General features: G+C 34.3%; 1 protein-coding gene across 1 annotated transcript in view; it reads left to right on the forward strand.

Annotated features, from left to right (window-relative positions):
* DZIP3 (DAZ interacting zinc finger protein 3) overlaps window positions 1-20039 on the forward strand; it is a 76942-nt gene that overhangs the window by 24642 nt on the left and 32261 nt on the right. The window contains exons 12-19 of the mRNA XM_049785603.1: window positions 1794-1870; window positions 4073-4690; window positions 6765-6797; window positions 8448-8611; window positions 10250-10291; window positions 13803-13853; window positions 14453-14478; window positions 17335-17500. Coding sequence (XP_049641560.1) covers window positions 1794-1870; window positions 4073-4690; window positions 6765-6797; window positions 8448-8611; window positions 10250-10291; window positions 13803-13853; window positions 14453-14478; window positions 17335-17500 — 1177 coding nt within the window. The remainder of the gene's footprint in view (window positions 1-1793; window positions 1871-4072; window positions 4691-6764; window positions 6798-8447; window positions 8612-10249; window positions 10292-13802; window positions 13854-14452; window positions 14479-17334; window positions 17501-20039) is intronic.

The following is a 20039-nucleotide window of genomic DNA, read 5'->3' on the forward strand; positions in this document are numbered from 1 at the left end:
AGCCATCTACACTGAGGCCTTCTAACAGGACTTTTAGACCATGGCAGTGACAATTTTGTTATTTTTTATTTTAAAATGCATTGCTATTAAAATACACATAAATAGAAGTAAAAATGCCAGAGCAGAATTTACAAGTATAAAGCATGACTATACCTAAGTCAACAAATTGAATTTTGCCAGCACACCAAAAACATTTAATATTTGATTAATAAGGTAAGGAGTTCTTCCCGCAACTCTTCTCTTCTTTAGGTGACTATCATACTGATGTTCACCTTGCTATTTTGTATTTTTCATATTATACCAATATAAATGCTTGTTTTGTTTTGGATGGTCACACCCACTGGTGCTCTTGGATTACTCCTGTGCTCAGGAACCACTCTTGGCTGTGATCTAAGTACCATAAGGGATTTGGGGATCTAAACTGGGTCAGTTGCATGCAAGGCAAGCGCCTTACCCATTGTTCTATCACTCCAAGGCCTATAAATACATTTCTAAACACTAAAAATAATCTTTCCATGTCAGGTTTCAAGCTGTAGTTTATATGCTATAAAGGTCCTGAGTGAGTTTTTACATAAAGAGTAATATATGAGCACTTAATTCATAATAGCAAAAAATAAAACACCAAATTTTAACTTAAATTCATAATAGTTAAATAGATAAAAAATTAACTTTATTTTTTGGGTAGATTTCTAAGTGGAGGGTTGCAAAATTATATAGTTTAGTTTATACTAAGAAGCCAAACCTTTTTCAATGTAACCTGTAACTGTACAGGTTTTCATTCTTGCCTATAATAGTATACAATAGCTGTCGTTTTTCCTTAATCCTTTCATTTATTATTATGAAGTTAAAAAATTTAGCCATGTGAAGCAAAGCTAAGGTACAGAAGCAGAATTAGCAATGAATTAGTAGTTAATTCTAAACTTACATCCCCTTCTAGCTTCTAACAGAAAAGCTACAGATAAAATCAGTTAATGATAAACCACTACCACCAGGATTTCTTCCCTCATTAAATTTGCATTCTAAGTGTTGCGTATTTATTGTGTTTTCTATGAGAAAATATATTTCAAAATCAAGCATACATTTTTTAAAATCTTTCATAGCAACATTTAAAGTGTTTAATCTTTTTAAGACTTTTTGTTGACTTTTCGTCACTTTATCTTTTTGTTTTGTTTTGTTTTGTTTTTGTTTTTTTTGGGCCACAACCAGTGACACTCAGATTACTCCTGGTTCTGTGCTCAGAAATTGCTCCTGACAGGCTTAGAGGACCATATAGGATGCTGGGGATTGAACCCATGTCCATCCAGGGTCAGCTTTGTGCAAGGCAAATGCACTTTCTCTGTGCTATCACTCTGGGCCCTTCCCTCACTTTAGATATTGCTTCTTATATTAAGGAAAAATCCTGAATTTCCTGTTATCTTTGTTGTTTTGTTTCTTACTCTCTTTTAATCACTACTTACTGAGTTTGGGCCTTTTGATGGAGAAGAACATGAAAAGTTCTAGATATTTGTACAAGGTAGAGGTTTTCTGTTTTGTTTTGTTTTTGTTGAGGAGGAGAGGAGTTTGCCACCCAGACTGCTTGTAAATAAACTTGTCTTACTCTCTTTATATGCAGTCTAATATTTCTTTTTACTTAATTCTAATGAAAATGATATTATGGGGTTGTTATTTTTCTCCTTTACTTCAGAATAATTTCCAGGATGAGGAGGAATGGAAGAAGAAACTGCTCATTTAATAATCATGTACCAGAAATCTTGATTGATCTTGATATTAACTATAATAATTTTTATTTGCAGTTATAAAACCTTCATACCTCTGAAAATGTCTGATACTGATACGCAACCGAAGATGGATTTAAAATTTAGTGAAAAAGGTATTATTTCTTCTTATATGTCTTGTACTCAATAGTATGTTAAAAATTTTAACTTACTTTTAAAGTATTAGTCTAACAACTCTATGTTTCTGTTTGTCATTCACTTAGCTTGGGTTTATACTGTTAAGCATCACTTGACATAGGCTGTAATTCATGGAGAGGATAGTAGTTGTATGATTTCATAGAGTGAGCATCCCATAGATATGCATAGCTAAATCATGTATAGATGTGACTACAGATTATATTGTTTTTCAGTAGATCTTTCCCACAACTTATTTCTCCCTTGTTGCATTCTGTTAATAGATTGAAGTATAAGAAGTAAATATTTTGGACAAGTAGTATACATTTAGGTATCAGCTGTTTAGAATTGTACTAAAAATGCTTACTGCTCTATACTTAAAAACCTTATAGGTTCCTGGTCATGTGAAATTATAGTTGGATGGCATCCTTCTGACTAGAAGGAATGGATAATCCTGATTTCAGCCAGCTCTGTACTAATTAATTAATTAATTTATTTATTTATTTTTTGGTTTTTGGGCCACACCCGGTGATGCTTAGGGGTTACTTCTGGCTGCCTGCTCAGAAATAGCTCCTGGCAGGCACGGGGGGATCATATGGGACACCGGGATTCGAACCAATCACCTTTGGTCCTGGATCGGCTGCTTGCATGGCAAATGCCGCTGTGCAATCTCTCCGGGCCCTTTACTAATTAATTTAGATAAAGCTGCCTGCATCCTTTGTTTCATGAATTTGCTTGCCCTTGCTTATGCAATCTGTCAGGTATATTAAGCAAGAATATTCATTTTTAAATTTCTTGAACTACATGAAAAATAGAATAATAATCTTTTGTTTTGTTTTGTTTTGTTTTGTTTTGGGGTCACATCTAGTGCTACGTAGGTTTTACTCCTGGCTCTGAGCTCAGAAATTACTCCTGGCGGGCTTGGGATATTTAGATGCTGGGGGTTGAGTTTGGGCTAACCACCTGCAAGGCCAATGTCCTACCTGCTGTGCTATCGCTCTGGCCTGGCACCAGAATAATAATTCTTTTTTTTTACCCCCAGAATAACAAATCTTATGATAAACATTTGTATAAATATATTCCATAAACCAAATACTTACTGCTTACTAATTTACTTGCATGTACTTTCTTTTTATAGAGTGCTAAAAATCCAGGAAAATTCCCATAGTTAATATTTACTCCATTTTAAAATAGCATATACTTGGCTATTTCTTGATAGGGTAAGAACATATAGTTTACTAGTTATAATTATTCAAACTTAAGTCTATATTCGAATCATCGATAGCTAATGCAGTAGTTCTGGGTAGGACCTGAGATTCTATATTTCTCAGAATATTGATGCTGCTGCACCTTCTGTCTGTCCTACTGCCTTGCTCTATGAAAATTGAGGAATTAGGCCACTTTATATTTTTTGTTATAGGTCTCTGCTACCTAATATGATACCCACTAGCCCTAAGCAAGTATCTTTAATTAAACTTAAATAAAATTTCAAACTCAAATCTTTTTTTAGAATAGTAACAGTAAGTATTCAGTGACTAGGGAATGTTTATGATGAATTATTTTATATATATGATACTGTTACATATTTTTAAAATTCTGTTAAACAGAATTAATATAAAATATAGGGGCCGGAGAGATAGCATAGAGGTAAGGCATTTGCCTTGCATGCAGAAGGATGGTAGTTCGAATCCTGGCATTCCATACGGTCCCCCAAGCTTGCCAGGAGCTATTTCTGAGCTTAGAGCCAGGAGTAACCCCTGAGTGCTGCCGGGTGTGACCCAAAAAATAAACAAACAAACAAAAGATAAAATATAATTTCCAAAGCAACATTTGATTTAAATGCTGACAGTTAAAATCCTGACAGTTTTCTCAGTTTGCAAAGGCCATATTTTTATGCCATAATTTGCCAATGCTCATTTATTTGAACAAAACCCTGGATAGTTTAAAGGCTTTTATGGTTATATCTTTAGTCACCTGGGAATATATTGTTTTTGTTTGAATTTTATGACAACTAGGCAGATAGCAGCATGCTTATTGAGCACTGGTTGTGACAAAGCACTATACTGTACTTTATTCATTTAGAAATAGTCCCTTTCCTACAGGAGCTTAGAATTTAATGCAAGAGACCACATAGAAAAAGAGCATTAATGTGGAATCTTTTGATTTCTCAAATTTATTTTCAGATGAAATGCCTATCTTCAAACTTGATTACAATTATTTTTATCATCTGCTTCATATAATTATTATTTCTGGTACTGACACTGTCCGGCAAATATTTGATGAGGCTTTACCACCCCCTCTTTTGAAAAGAGAACTTCATATACACAAGAATGTGCTGGAACCCCACTACAACCATCTTTGGGTCAATCACCCTTTTGGTGGAACATGGTATCTGCTTTACCCCCCAAACAAGGAGCTTCCACAGTCCAAACAGTTTGACTTACACCTCATGCTAGATCTCATACAATATATGAATGTATTCCCTGCACCCCAAAAAGGATGGAACATGGAACCACCATCTTCTGATCTCTCTAAGTCTGCAGACATCCTGAGGCTGTGCAAATACAAGGATAAACTCCTTGGTGATATTTTGATGAATGGGCTCACTGAGTCAGAATTCAATTCCATTTGGGACAAAGTTTCAGACATTCTTCTGCGCCTGGGAATGAAGCAAGAGGATATTGACAAAGTGAAGGAGAATCCCCTTGAAAATGTCTCCCTTGATTATCATGAGCTGTCCATCTACCTAGGCTTACCAGTACCAGAAATTATCCTGAGGATGTTATCCTGCTATCAGCAAGGTACAAAACAATTATTTTCTTCAGCCAGTAAATCTTCACTGATTGACTTTTATATACCAGATGCAGTGCTAATGGCAGGTTATTCAGTGATGAACTCACACACAGAGAGAGAACGATCTCATCAAGAATCTAATAGAAATTACAGTGCTAGAGATGTTTTCAGAATTAACCATCCTAGCACAAGAGTGTCCAGAAAACTTTTTTGTGAATATAATTAATGAATTAGTAAATGAAAAGGTGAGCCTAGTGCAGAAGATAGAGGAGGATGTTTCAGAAGGAAACAAGACCAAAGAAATAATTTTTTTTAATGTCTTAATGTAGGGAACTAAAAAGTCTAATTTCATTGAGATTAAAGTTTACAGAAAATATATTCAAAAAAGGTTTCTTGTCATGTTCAAGAGTTTGTGTTTTCAGAATTGTCAAAGTCTCTTACTCATGGAGTTTGCTCACTTTTAGAGAATAAAAGATGCCCCAAATCATAAAATATGGTACTTAGTATTTTAAGGATTCTTTTAGACAACATTAGTTTACATTTATCATTCTTCATAGCAGGACTGTAGCATTTAACTTATAAGTTATGATATCTCATTTTAGGAAATCAGATAACATTTAGTAAGTATCTTAAGATAAACAATGACCATTCCTAGAAATTTTCTATTGATAAGACAATTAGAAATTAGAATCACTTCTGGCAGGCTCAGGGGACGATATGGGATGCTGGAAATCAATGCCAGGGATGGCTGTATTCAAGGCACTCTACCTACTGTACTAAGGCACTCAAGGCTCTACCTGCTGTACAGCATTCTAACCCCTTTTCAGTGACGGTTATTAGTTCTTTTTTTTTTTTTTTTTTTTTTTTTTTTGGTTTTTGGGCCACACCCAGTAACGCTCAGGGGTTACTCCTGGCTATGTGCTCAGAAGTTGCTCCTGGCTTGGGGGACCATATGGGACACCGGGGGATTGAACCGCGGTCTGTCCAAGGCTAGCGCAGGCAAGGCAGGCACCTTACATTTAGCGCCACTGCCCAGCCCGGTTATTAGTTCTAATATCAGTTCTTTTACTAAGGATCTGGAACTTTTTTGTTTGCCTGCTTAATCATTAAGAGCTTTCTACAATGATAATAGTAGAAAATACTGAGTTTGATGCTATGAGTCAGGGAAGTACTTCGAAGAGAATTTAATATTCTACTGAGTTGAGAATCAAGACCATATTTAGAAAATAAAGATATGAGAATAGAGATAATAATTAGAAAAATGCCTTGAACCCTAAATTTAAGACATTTCATAAAATTCTAATTCAGATTATCTGAAAAGCTTATTGGTTGACATTTTTTTTTTTGGAGCCACACCCAGTGATGCTCAGGAGTTACTCCTGGCTATGTGTTCAGAAATCGCTCCTGGCTTGGAGGACCATATGGAACACCGGGGGATCGAACCATGGTTCTTCCTAAGCTAGCGTGGGCAAGGCAGACGTCTTACCCCTTGCGCCACCACACTGGCCCCTTTGTTGTATAGCATGCTATACTTCTTTTTTAGTTATTATACCTGACATCTTTTACTAAGATTTGATAATGCTCACTAATTTTTATGGCATTTGTTTTACATTTTCAAAAAAATTTAATGTGTAGAATGTAAAATTTAACATTGCCTGCTATAGTACTTTACAAATACTAATAAAAAGGAGTCCTGATCAGAATAATTTATATTTCAAAAAAAGGTTTACACTTTGAATGGACATTTGTTTTATAATTGACCATTATTACTTCGTAACTTTAGACTTTTTAAATCATAAGAATTTTCTCCTTGTCTCCTAAGTTTAGGCTAATATATACTATGAACTATCAAAATTTTGTTAATTATTTTTACTTATTCTTAATCCTAAATTTTATAAATTTATGTTAAAATCTGATGGTTATATTTATTCATAAGTAAACATTGATTTTACAATTATAACATTTTAGTTATAAAATTAATTGATGCAATGTAAAAACAGTTTTATGTTTCTTAGTCCAGGTCTGTTATTTTTTATTGCATTTTCAATTATACATCTAAATTTTTATCATTCTGTATCATAGGAATAGCTCTGAAGTCAATAACAGGCTGTCAATGTAAGTATGCTTAGAAACAAAACACCTCCCTGAATTTTTATTTTATTTTAGCTTAAAGATTTATTTCATGACTCTGCAAACTAAATATGCTTGTAGACATTTCACTTGTTGAAATAAACTGTATGACTATTTGCAGTTGTATGTTATAAACTTAGAGAATCATATGGTCATACTAGTTTTTTTTTTCAGTTGAATGTAGGATGGGTGTTTTCACTTTTGACTCTAATTAATATATTCCAGAGTTTCTCAAAGTGTAGTAGTTTTTAAATGTTTGACACAGGACATTTAGCATACAAAAGAACCTATCTGCTTGTTGTACATATTCATAACTTACTATGCTTAACTTTCTGGTTTTTATCTGCTTATCACATAGGTTATATAAATAAATGTAGTATTATATATGTTAGATAATGAGTTATGAATTGTTTTTATTTTTGTTTTGTTTTTTTTTCCCCCTTTAATTTCTTAAAGAATAAGTTCTATTTTGAAATTAAAATTATACTTGAGGGCCAGAGTGATAGAATATCAGTAGGGCGTTTGCCTTGCAGGTGACCAACCTGGGATGGACCCTGATTTGATCCCGACCATTCCATATAGTCCCCCGAGCCTGCTAGGGGCAATTTCTGAGGGAGAGAGAGTGGGAGGGAGGAAGGGAGGAAGGAAAGTAAGAATGGAGGGAAGGATGCTGGTGAGGTGGCGCTAGAGGTAAGGTGTCTGCCTTGCAAGCGCTAGCCAAGGAAGGACTGCGGTCCGATCTCCGGCATCCCATATGGTCCCCCCAAGCCAGGGGCAATTTCTGAGCGCTTAGTCAGGAGTAACCCCTGAGCATCAAATGGGTGTGGCCCCCCCAAAAAAATAAAAAAATAAAAAGAATGGAGGGAAGGAAGAAGGAGACATGAGCAGCAAAGCACTGATAACTTTTCATAACCGTTGGTTATGAAGGAAATATTTGAAAAAGCTTTTCCTTTTCCTGTTTCAGATTTAATTCTGAAAATAATGGTAATTGCAGAGAATCTGGGCAGTGTGAGGATACTCCAAAACGATTGATGCTGGGGAGAGAGCTCAGATGACTGGAGAAAGAGCCTTCGAGCTTGATCTCTAAGGATTCATAGCATGCTCGTATTGCTAGTATAATCTTGGACACCTATAAGCTCTCCTGATGTGGCCTTAAAGGCTCCAGAGCTCAGATATATACAGTTTATATACAGTGCATTGCTAGGACCAAGCATAACCAGCAGGTCCACATTGCTAGAGTAGTATTTCCCTTACCAGGAATGTTCCTTTAGGTTTCCAAGAACATTGCCCAACTCCACACCCCAAAAGGCCAAAAAAAATGTGATATTTAGAGTCACCTTAACAGCGAATTCCCTTAACACTTTGATTTAGGCTATTTGGTTCTAGTTCTATGCTATATAAATATATAAGTACTATATATAAATATAATATATAATTATAAGTACTATATAAATATAGATGTATATTTTACTATACCTATTACTTAAACATTGATAAATATGATTTTAATTTTATCTAGTAATTGAGAAATCTATACACCTGTTTCCAGGTGATTTTTTTATAGTAAATATATGATTGTAATGAGAGGTTAAAAGTGAATATTCAGATTGTATGTGTTTTGTTTTTAATATTTAGGTACTGAAATAGAAGAGTTGGAAAATGAAGAATTAAGTTCACCACTTGTGGAGTACAATATAAATGTGAATCCAAACTCTGAAATGAACTTTGCAGAAATGAATAAAGATACAGCATCAATACTCAGTGAATCGTCAACAGAATCTACTAAAGATCCCCAGGAAGTATAAGCTCTCATTAATAATTGAAATAGAATAACTTAATTATAGTTTTAGTTTGTTAAGTGCTGTACTTAAATAGCCAGTTCATATTTATAATTTCCACACAGAGCTTCAAATGGAATGGTTCTTTTCCCACAGTACTGAGTTTCTTAATTTTTTTAGTGCCTTAGGCTAGAGAAATAGTATAGGGGTTTTGGTGCTTGCATTGGAGGCAGCTGACCCCTATTTATTTCTGGCACCACAAAAGCACTGCTGACGTGGCCTTTAAATCAAACCCTTCAGATTAAAGCCCAAAACATGTTTTCAGTTTTACTGCATATTTATCAGACAATCTTGAACACTTATTATATACTAAGTGTTATATTGGACTTTGAAACATTTTTATCCTGAGTGATGGGAGTGTAAATAAAATATTAATAAAGGGTATAAGAAAGGATAGTGAAGAATATAAAAGGAGAAAAGATTTTGGTACCATTTTCAAAGAGATGGAATTAAAAATATCTTCTAGAAATAAGTGATAACTTTTACTATGTAGACACTAAGTTCTTTTTAGTTTTTCTTTTTCTTTTGATTTTTTGGGTACGCCCCGCTTACTTCTGGCTCTGAGCTCAGAAATAATTCTTTGCAGCCTGAGGTAACCATATGGGTACATGGGGTGATGGGGCTTAAACCTTCACCAATCTCATGCAAGGCAAATGCCTTACTCGAATACTGTCTTTCTGGCGTTGGGCACTAAGATATTTTTTAGGCTAAATTTATATATTATGTACCTAAATCTTTTCATTAAAAAAATAATTATTGGGGCCGGGCGGTGGCGCTAAAGGTAAGGTGCCTGCCTTGCCTGCGCTAGCCTTGGACAGACCGCGGTTCTATCCCCCGGTGTCCCATATGGTCCCCCAAGCCAGGAGCAACTTCTGAGCACATAGCCAGGAGTAACCCCTGAGTGTTACCGGGTGTGGCCCAAAAACCAAAAAAAAAAAAAAAAAAAAAAAATTATTTTAGGCAATGTGGTTTACAATCATAGACTTTTGCATATAACACATTCTAGCATCATATGCTTTACCAGGATGCCCATTTCCCTCCAATGTTGTCCCGGTTCCACCCCCCCAACACACACACACACACTTTTTCTCTCCACCTCCCTCCCTTATATAAAGTTTCCTACTAATACTTTGATGTATAAGATGTGCCTTCTTTGTTATTCATGATTGAATGTCTGCAACTGAGGATTTGTGAGTTGTTTTTAGTAGCCTACTCATTAATATTCTGTGTTTTGTTGTTCCTTTATAACTTTTACTGTTACTATGTATTATTTATTAAGAATAGAAGACTCAGATTAAAATAAAACAAAATATTTTGCCATAGAATCTATTTTTGGGTGGGGGGACATACTCAGCTATTGTCAGGGATTATTTGTGGCTCTGCACTCAGGAATTATTCCCGATGGTGTTTGGGGAACCCATATGGAATTCCAGGGAGTGATTTTAGCTTGACCACATTCATATAATACCATAGAATCTAGACAGAAATATGAATTGTAATCTTAGAAGGTTTTCAGTGATGAGAGAAAATATATTTTTTAAATAACCTTGGCACATTTTTATTGGCATCTTAAATTATTTTCACTCTTTTACCTATCAGGATAAGAGAAAGCCAAAGAAAAAGAAGACTAAGAATAAGAAGGTAAGACTATATTAGCATTACAATAGATGGAAGTCCAGTTATGAACACTTAGGTTTAATGCTAGGATTTCACTATTAGGAGTTTAAATGTTATCTAAATAGATATGTATTTACATCAACAAATGTCAATAGCATATCAACTTACACTGTTGATAGCATATTGATTATAGTGATATCTGTGTCTATTTCATCTTGAATGATATTTTTTATTTGGGACCCATACCCAGGGATGCTCAGGGCTTACTCTTCACTCAGATTACTCCAGGTAGTGTTAGAGGGACCACATAAGATACCTGAGATCAAACTCAAGCACCCTAACTGCTATAATATGCTTTGGGCCTTTATCTTATTTTATATATATATATATATATATATATTTATATATTATATATATATTTTTATATATTATATATTTTATATATATATAATATAAATATATATATTTATATTTGGTTTTTGGGCCATACCCGGTAATGCTCAGGGTTTACTCCTGGCTGTGCGCTCAAAAGTAGCTCCTGGCTTGGGGGACCCTAGGGGGTGCTGGGAGATTTAACTCCGGTCCATCCTAGGCTAGTGCTGGCAAGACAGACACCTTACCTCTAGCGCCACCGCGCAGGCCCCAACATATGATATATTTAAGTTTACTTACCTGAGTCCTAGTTTATACACTTAAAAAACCTAAATTAGTGACTTAGCTGGTACTTTAAAGGCAATTTCTGTGATATTTTTTCTGCTGTTTAGAATCATTTTTCTAATAATTATTTTCTTTCTAAGTTTGCTAACCCATAAATTTTTTGCACTTATCATCACTTATCTAAAAGTGGTGCAAATACATGATGCTTCTTTCAGGGTTCTTCCTTGATTTTTTTGCTGTAGCAAAGTAAAGAAGTCACTGTCTATAACAGAAATTTTTCAAGTGTTTGTTAAATTGTAAGAGAAAGTAAAAAAATATTTGGTATGAGGGGAGGTGTTTAATTATTTTTAATTAACATCTTTGAAAAATTTAATAGGGGCTGGAGAGATGGTACAATGGGTAAAGAGCTTACCTTGCATGTAGCCTACCGGCTTCCCATCCCCAACATCACCTATAGCAACTGAAGCACTGCTATATGAGACTCAAAAACAAAAAATAATAGAAGTTTATAAAACAGAACAAAAATTTCAGGGAAATTTTGGATTTCCACTAATTTCTACTCTTCTATATTTATGGCTACCCCCTACATTGGAAATAATAACTCCCCAAGAAGCAATGCATTTATTACAGTTAATGGATATATGTGACATATCCCTCAAAGTCCTTTTTTTCCATTTGGTTTACTCTTGATTTTGTACATTTCTCTGGAGGAAGAGTTAGTTTGATCAAATAAGCATATAGCTAATCATTATTCTATGCATAATTTATTAGAAAATATATTTCTGACTTAATATATGTATTTAAAATGCAGATATACTCTATTTTTATGAATCGAGTAAGAGAATTTACTCAAGTACATATATTTTTTTTCAAGATTGGCAGCCATGGGTACTAACTGAAGAGCAAATCTTGATTATCTTCATTTAGAAGCCTTGGCTACATACAACAGAGCTTAAGAAATACTTCTGGCTCTGCTTAGGAGTTATTTCTGCAGTGTCAAGGGAATTGAATCTGAGTCAACTCTGTGTATATGGCAAGTGTCTGAACCCTTGTAGTATCACTCCAGCTATAGTAGGGAAGTTATTCAGAAATATGTAAGATAGGTTAATATATACTGTTGACTTGACCTCATGGGAACACCTGAACAAGAGTTTCAGCAACTCTTAACTATTTAAGCTGAGTGATATGCTCCTTTTCAACTTATTTATTCAAGTACACAGTGAAACCAAGGTTCTGTTATAAACTGTAAAATTAATTTGTCATTGGTTGGTGACAGCAAACTAAAAGACATTTTGAAGTATATCATGGAATCATTGAGAAAGTATGCACTGAATTTTTTTCTAAACTAGAAATGTTAATATACTTAATGCTATAATTTAAAAATAATATTATCAATTTATGCTAAGTACCATTGATCAAAACATTATTTGGTAGGTTGACTTTATAGGAATATAAAGTGGTCTGTTATTTATTTTTTTTTTAATTTCAGTCTGCTTTCTTTCATCATGTTGAATTTTAAAAAGTCTTTGTTTTTTGGGGCCTGAGAGATAGCATGGAGGTAAGGCATTTGCCTTTCATGCAGAAGGTCATTGGTTCGAATCCTGGCATCCCATATGGTCCCCTGAGCCTGCCAGGAGTGATTTCTGAGCATGGAGCCAGAAGTAACCCCTGACCGCTCTTGGGTGTGACCCAAAAACAAACAAACAAACAACAACAAAAAATTTTAAAAAAACTTTGTTTTGAGTTAATAAGAATTTTCTGGAGTCCAATCCCTGGTGAACAGGCCTGAAGTAAGAGTACCACAAGAATTAGGAAAAGACAGACATACTAGAGAAAAGCATAGGGTCATAGGGCTCCTAAACTTGTGAACTAAAAAGTCTTGACTGTCCACCACATGGGACACTTATTTTTCAGGTGTAATTGGCATAGGATAAAAGGAAGATGATGGGGAAATTCCTATCTAATGCTAACCAAGCCTAAGGGGGGGGGGGTTTACATTTTATAAAGGAAGGTGTGACAAAAGAGGAAGCTAAGTTTGTCTTCCTCCAGGAGAGTTGGAAGTGAATACAGGATTGCAGGATGTCCCCAGTAGGTGCCTGCATTAAGGTAATTTAGAAATTAAAAGCCTTTATTATATTTTTATGACCCTCTTCTCACAAGCTCAACTTATTTCTTTATTAAATGTCTTCATACCCAACAAGAATTGAATATACATTGTCCTGAAATATTTCAATAGTTCTAAACTTAGCCCCAATACTCAATTTCCAGTATTCACAGAAATGATTTTCAAGTTTTGTTTTACATCCCAGAAGTAGATTATAATATTTATTGGGTTACAGATTCCTTTTATTTTTAGGTTTTTGTTTGTTTATAGGCCACACTAGCCAGTGCTAGGGGGTTACTCCTGGCTCTACACTCAAAAGTCACTCCTGGCAGGCTTAGAGGACCATATTGGATGCCTGGGATTGAACCTGAGTCAGCTGCATGCAAGGCAAACACCCTACCCACAGTGCTATTGCCCCAACACCAACAGCTTCTTTTTTTTTTTTTTTCTCTAATTTTATTTTTTTTAAAGCACGATTTTTTAATTGAACAAAACTTACTTAGAAAGATTTCAGAGAAAACGAAGTGGGAAAATAGAGTTCAAGAGAGAACACAGTTTTTTCCAGAGTGAATAAACTTTGAGACAAGCAAATATAATTTGTCTTCAAGGGAGTACATGGGCTAGACAAGTGCAGCTTTTATTTTAAATAAGAAAATAGAATTAGTAGAAGTAAAATAAAATTCAATGTTCATCACATTTTAAAAATAAGCTTGAGTTACGATAATCAACGACCATAGACTGGGTAACTTAAACAATCACCATTTGTTTTTACAGTTCTGGAGGACTGGAAGTTCAAGATCAAGGTTTCGAGAGACCCAATGTCTGGTGAGCATCACCTTCCTGGTTTGCAAATAGTTGTTTTGCTGATTGAGAGAAAAAGGTTTTCTTTTGTTTCTTTTAATAAGCACTCTAATTCCATCATGAAAACTTTAAGACGTCTTCTAAAATTTTATGTTACCTCCTAAAGACCCATCCTTTGTTTAATATCACAATAAGAAATTGGGAATCCAGGGCCAGAGCGGTGGCGCAGTGGTAGGGCTTTTGCCTTGCAGGTGGCTGACCTAGGACTGACTGCATTTTGATTTCTGAGCGCATAGCCAGGAGAAACCAGGTGTGCCCCCCATCAAAAAAAAAAAAAAAGAAAGAAATTGGGAATCTATAACATGCATTTCATAGCACAAATAATGATAAAAGCTTTTGTTTTATAGAATTTACATTTTCCTTTTATTCATCTGTATAAGGAGATATATCTACACATAGGACTATTACTAGGAATATTCATGGAACAGGCACTTGCAATTTGCTGCATGATATAAAATCTCTTTTGGTTGGAGTTAAAACTTTTGAGAAACTTAAACGTTTGAGAAACTGTACTCTACTAATATAGTTGCTATAAATCAATAATTCTTAATGCTTTTTTTCAGAATAAGGAATTAGCAGACGAACTGGGGTAAGTATCATTTAATTTTCTTAGTATTTTTAAGTAATCCTTTGCTAGTAGGATACAACATTGTCCTGGGAAGTGTTCTCAGAAAAGAACAGTTCCTTATCTTTTTTAACTTGTCACCTTTTTTTTTTTTGTCAAATTTATTAAATTATTTTAATACCCATTGTATACAATAAATTGACATACATTTTAAATATAAGTATAGTAATAAAAATATCCCAATTAAAATTTTTTCTGTGTTCTTATGTCAATTTTAGGACTTTGATTTTAGTCATCATCTCTTTAGAAGATACACATTTTAGGAATATAAGTTCAGAGTGAATTCTGGGTAATTGAAGACTATTTAAGGCGTTTCTTTATATGTTTCTCTTAGAATTAAGATATTTTATAGTAAAAATGTTCTGCGACTAGCACACAAGTGTCCTTTAAAAACAGATGGATTTATTTTTTAAATATATTTTTTATTTAAGTAATATGATCATAGTTGGGTTACAGTCATAACCAGAACACCCCCCTTCACCCCCCCCTTCCCATCCCCTGCCTGTATTCGAGACAGGCATTCTACTACAGTTATTTGTTTTTAAGTTCAGTAATTAACTTGTCACCTTTTATAGAAAATGACAAAATGTTAAATTAGCTTTGAGTAGAATAGAATCTACTAGGGCTTGAGAGATAGTACAGTGCATGATGCGCTTGCCTTGCATGTGGCTGGCCTAGGTTCAGTCTCTGACATGATCTCTGGCATCCTATATGGTCTCCTGACCCTACCATGTGTAATTCTTGAGCACAGAGCCTGGAGTAACCCCTGAGCATTGCCAGGTCTCTTATCATTTTTTGTAATGCGACTCCATAGCTAACTGCTTTATTTAAAAACTAATTTTACTTCACTGTAATATCTGTTTAAACTGAACCAGTATTTCTCAACCTTTCTCCTATCAACCCTCTTCTTATCTTGTTTTCCTCCCATGACCTCCATCTTACTAGTTGCCCCCTCCCATGGAAGCACAGGGAACCAGTTGAGAAACACTGGTCTGATTGTTATTAGTCAAATCTTAATCAAATAAGGCCTACCCTTAAAAGATGCTGGTTTGTCCCACTAATCTCTTCTAGAAGAAAGACTTGTTTATGTTTTGGTTTTGCTTGATAGTTAACCTGAGATTTTTGTTTTTCAATTTCATTATTATACAGTTTTAAATTTTTTTGAAATCACCAGAAACCTTTTAATGTTTAGCCAATGTTCACTTAGATTTTACAACCATATAATGGGTGACATTATAATTAATAGAGGAAGGAAGTTGGGGCAACAATGAAATGAAGAGAACATTAGAATTACTAACATTCATTCATATAAATTAGTAACTTTAGAGAGCTCACTGAGAGAATATAAATGAAGATATTTTAAAATGGTAAAGAGGTATTTTGTTAATATTAAAGTTATCACTTGTGATTGATATTTTCTCATTAATAATAGACAAGATCCACTCAGTTTTTCCTTTATCTGTTTACAAGTTGAGTCAGTTGAAGGTAGTTTGTTTTTGTTTTCAATTTTTGCAGTATAGATAGCATCCTAAAAGCTTAATCAAGATAAAACAACATCATCAATCATTTTTGTAATTCTATTTCTTTATGCTTTAGTTTGTGACTCTTAGTAACATGAACATTTCTATATTTTTAAAGTGCTATTTTCATATTTAAAAATTTAGGAATAATATATCGGAGCTTTCAAAAATATGTTTGTCTGTATTTTTAAAATTTTTAGGATGTCTTGGAAAAAACTTTTCAATTAAACCTTCAGCTATCTTGGAAAGTCTGTTTGTGTATGCCAGCAGTAAACATTTGAAAATATTTGAGCAGTTCTAGATACTTCAATGACACCTGTGACTATTTTTCATAAGGCTTTCCAAGTTATTTTATAAACAGTAGGTATCTTTTTTTCTAGGTCTTGGTGACCTAAAAGAAGAAATGCATCCTAAAGTTACTTAATTTATATCTTTATACTAGTAAAACAAAGAATTAATATCATGTTAAAATAAAAATACTATTTCATGATCCAATCAATGATATTAGGAAGGAAATTTATAGTTACTAAGTAGAAGGACAGCTGAAAGTGTAGTAATGTGCATTTAAGTTTTACATAGAGGCATAAAAATGAGCTGCCATTTCAAATAGAGTATTTCTCTTTTTTTCAGTGGTTCCCATTAAAAATAACATAATTGTTGCAACTTTTAAGCAGTTCTATTAAAGAGGAATACATCTCTGTTAAGTCTATTTTGTGCTTATATTAACAGCCCTTTATTTATGTGTATACTGGACTTAAGTTCTGACAATAATTAAACTGACTGACCATCAAGACATATTAAAATATGGGCTGGAGAGATAGTACGGTGGTTAGGACACTTGCCTTGCATATGCCTGACATGATTTGATTCCCAGGATTTCATATGGCCCTACAAGCACTACTAGGAATAATTTCTGATTATAGAGCCAGTGAACTCAGCATTGCCAGGCGTTACCCCAAACAAAGGCAAAACCAAATACAATTAAAATAGCATTGCACCTACAGAACCTTCATTATGCTATAACTTGAAATAAGAACTTCATGGTCTTAGTCTCATATTTCTTGAAATACTGGAATGAACAGAATATGTACCTTGATTAATGCTCTCTAAAATACTTATATTGTGAATTTTAAAGAGACTTACACTGTGTGCTCATTGTTCATACTTTCTTGGACCCTTAACCTGTTCCGATGTTAAGTATCTAGTAAGTTTCATACAATATTAATTCAGGCAAAAACAGCTTAAGTGAAAAACATTCTGCGTTTATAAACATTTATAAAACATCACATTATCATTATAGCTCTGATACAGTAAGAACGGAAGAACAGTCGGCAAAAGAGCAAGAAAATCTTTACCAAGATTATAGACTTACAAATGATGATGCAAGTGATAATCAAGAAGATTCTGCAACTGAAGAAAAATCCTATAGCCTGGATGAATTGCATATTCTGGACATGATAGAGCAGGTAAACATAACTGGAATGGCAATTCCAACCTTCCTTCCTTTTGACAACAGTTGCTAGGCCAAGAGGTTGTAAGTGGGTTAAAGCACTTACACTGCATACAGTTAACAATGGTTCTATCCCCAGCATTGCAATGGTCTACATATACTACCAGGAGTAATCCCTAAGCACAGAGCAAGGAGTAAACCCTGAGCAGGTAGGGTGTAGCCTAAAGGAGGGTGTGGCCTTTACTTTGTTCCAAAAAAGTCAAAGTGTCAAAGAAAACAAAGGCTATTTCTAAAGTATCTTTAGTAATCTCCCTCTTTTAATTTCTAATCTAGTTTATTAAGTTTCTCTTTTTCCTTGGCTAATGATTTGTCAATCTATTTATTTTTTATAAAGAACCAACTCTTGCTTTCTTTGATCTCTTTTTTTCTGTATTTCCAGTTCATTAGTTTCTGTCTCAGTTTATTATTTTCTTCCATCTGTCAAATTTTGGTTCATTTTTTTTTAAATTTTTTTATTTAAACAACTTTATTACATACATGATTGTGTTTGGGTTTCAGTTATGTAAAGAACACCACCCATCACCAGTGCAACATTCCCATTACCAATGTGCCAAATCTCCCTCCTCCCCACCCAACCCCCGCCTGTACTCTAGACAGGCTTTCTATTTCCCTCGTATATTCTCATTATTAGGATAGTTCAAAACGTAGTTATTTCTCTAACTAAACTTATCCCTGTTTGTGGTGAGCTTCATGAGGTGAGTTGTAACTTCCAGCTCTTTTCTCTTTTATGTCTGAAAGTTTTTATTGCAAGAATGTCTATCATTTTTCTTAAAACCCATAGATGAGTGAGACTATTCTGCGACTTTCTCTCTCTCTCTCTGACTTATTTCACTCAGCATAATAGATTCCGTGTACATCCTTGTATAGGAACATTTCATGACTTTATCTCTCCTGACAGCTGCATAATATTTTATTGTGTATATGTACCACAGTTTCTTTAGCCATTCATCTGCTGAAGGGTATCTTGGCTGTTTCCAGAGTCTTGCTATGGTAAATAGTTCTGCAATGAATATAGGTGTAAGGAAGGGATTTTTGTATTGTATTTTTGTGTCACAAGGGTATATTCGTTTTTTTTTCTAAAATTTTAATCTGTGCCATTAAATTATGTAAGATCCTTTTTCCTTCCTAATGAATGCTTGCAAAGCTATAACTTTTCCTCTTAATGTAGCTTTTACTGTGTCACAAATTCTAATATTTGTGTCTTTATTCTCATTTGCTTATAGGAATCTTTTGATTTTCTCTTTGATTTCATCTCTCCCCCACTGGTTGTTCAATAATGGGTTGTTTAATTTCCAGGTGTTAAAATTTTTCTCTATGTCTGTTGTGATTCACTTCTAATTTCAGTACTTGATTATCTGGGAAGGTAGTTCTTACCCTTTGATTCTTCTTGATTTTATGAAGGTATATTTTATGACCCAGACATGTGGTCTTTCTTGGAGAATGACCAATGTACACTGGAGAAGAATGTATATCCAGTTTTCTTGGAAAGTAGAGTCCATTTTACTAAGCCTTTCTCTTCCATTTCTTCCTTCAAAGCTAATATATTCTTTTTGAACTTTTTAGCCTGTTTAACTTATCAAGGTGTGACAGGGAAATGTTGAAGTCTCCTACTATTATTGTATTGCTTTTGATGTCTTTCTTCAATATGTCAGCAATTGTTTTAAATATTTTTGCTGTTCCCACATTTGATGCATATATGTTTATAGTATTATTTCTTCCCTGTGCACATATCCTTTGATTATCAAGAAGTGTCTATCACTTATCAACTTTTTTATTCTAAAGTCTGTCATCTGATATAGGTATGGCCACTCAAGCATTTTTAAGGGAGTTGTTTGCTTGAAACATTGTTCTTTAGCCTTTGAGTTTGTATCTATGTTTGCTTTGACTATTCAAATGTGTTTCTTGTAGGCAGCAAAACGTTGGATTCAACATATTGATCCATTTTGCCATTCTATGTCTTAACTGGTGCATTTAGTTCATTGACATGGAGAGAGATGATTGATATCGGATTTAGTGTCATCTTTTTATGAGAGTTTGGTGTGTTTGTTGGGTGTGATCAGGGCTTAAATCTACCTCTGCTCAGAGATTATCCCTAATGGTGCTGGGAGACCATATCTAGTGGTGGGGGATCAAATACAGTTACACTATATGCAGAGCAAGTTTCATAACTATTGTACATTTTTTTAGTGGCCAAAGGAACCCAAAAGTAGAATAAAAAGGTCACAGATTTCCAAAACTAATTTTAGTTTTCAAAAATTGTATCGCCAGCTGTTCTAAGATAAGGTCCCTGTTATTTATTTTTATGTGTGTTTACATTCTAATGAAGAAGTTGGGTATTAAACTAAGAAGATACCATGTAATAGTTAGAGACTTAGGCAATTAAGACTGCCTAATTTAAAATTCAGACTCACTGGGTGCTAGAGTAATAGCATAGTGAGTAGGCTGTTTGCCTTGCACATAGTCATCCCAGGACTGACACTGGATTCGATCCCTGG

This window comes from Suncus etruscus, chromosome 13 (assembly GCF_024139225.1).
Source record: "Suncus etruscus isolate mSunEtr1 chromosome 13, mSunEtr1.pri.cur, whole genome shotgun sequence".
NCBI lineage: Eukaryota > Metazoa > Chordata > Mammalia > Eulipotyphla > Soricidae > Suncus > Suncus etruscus.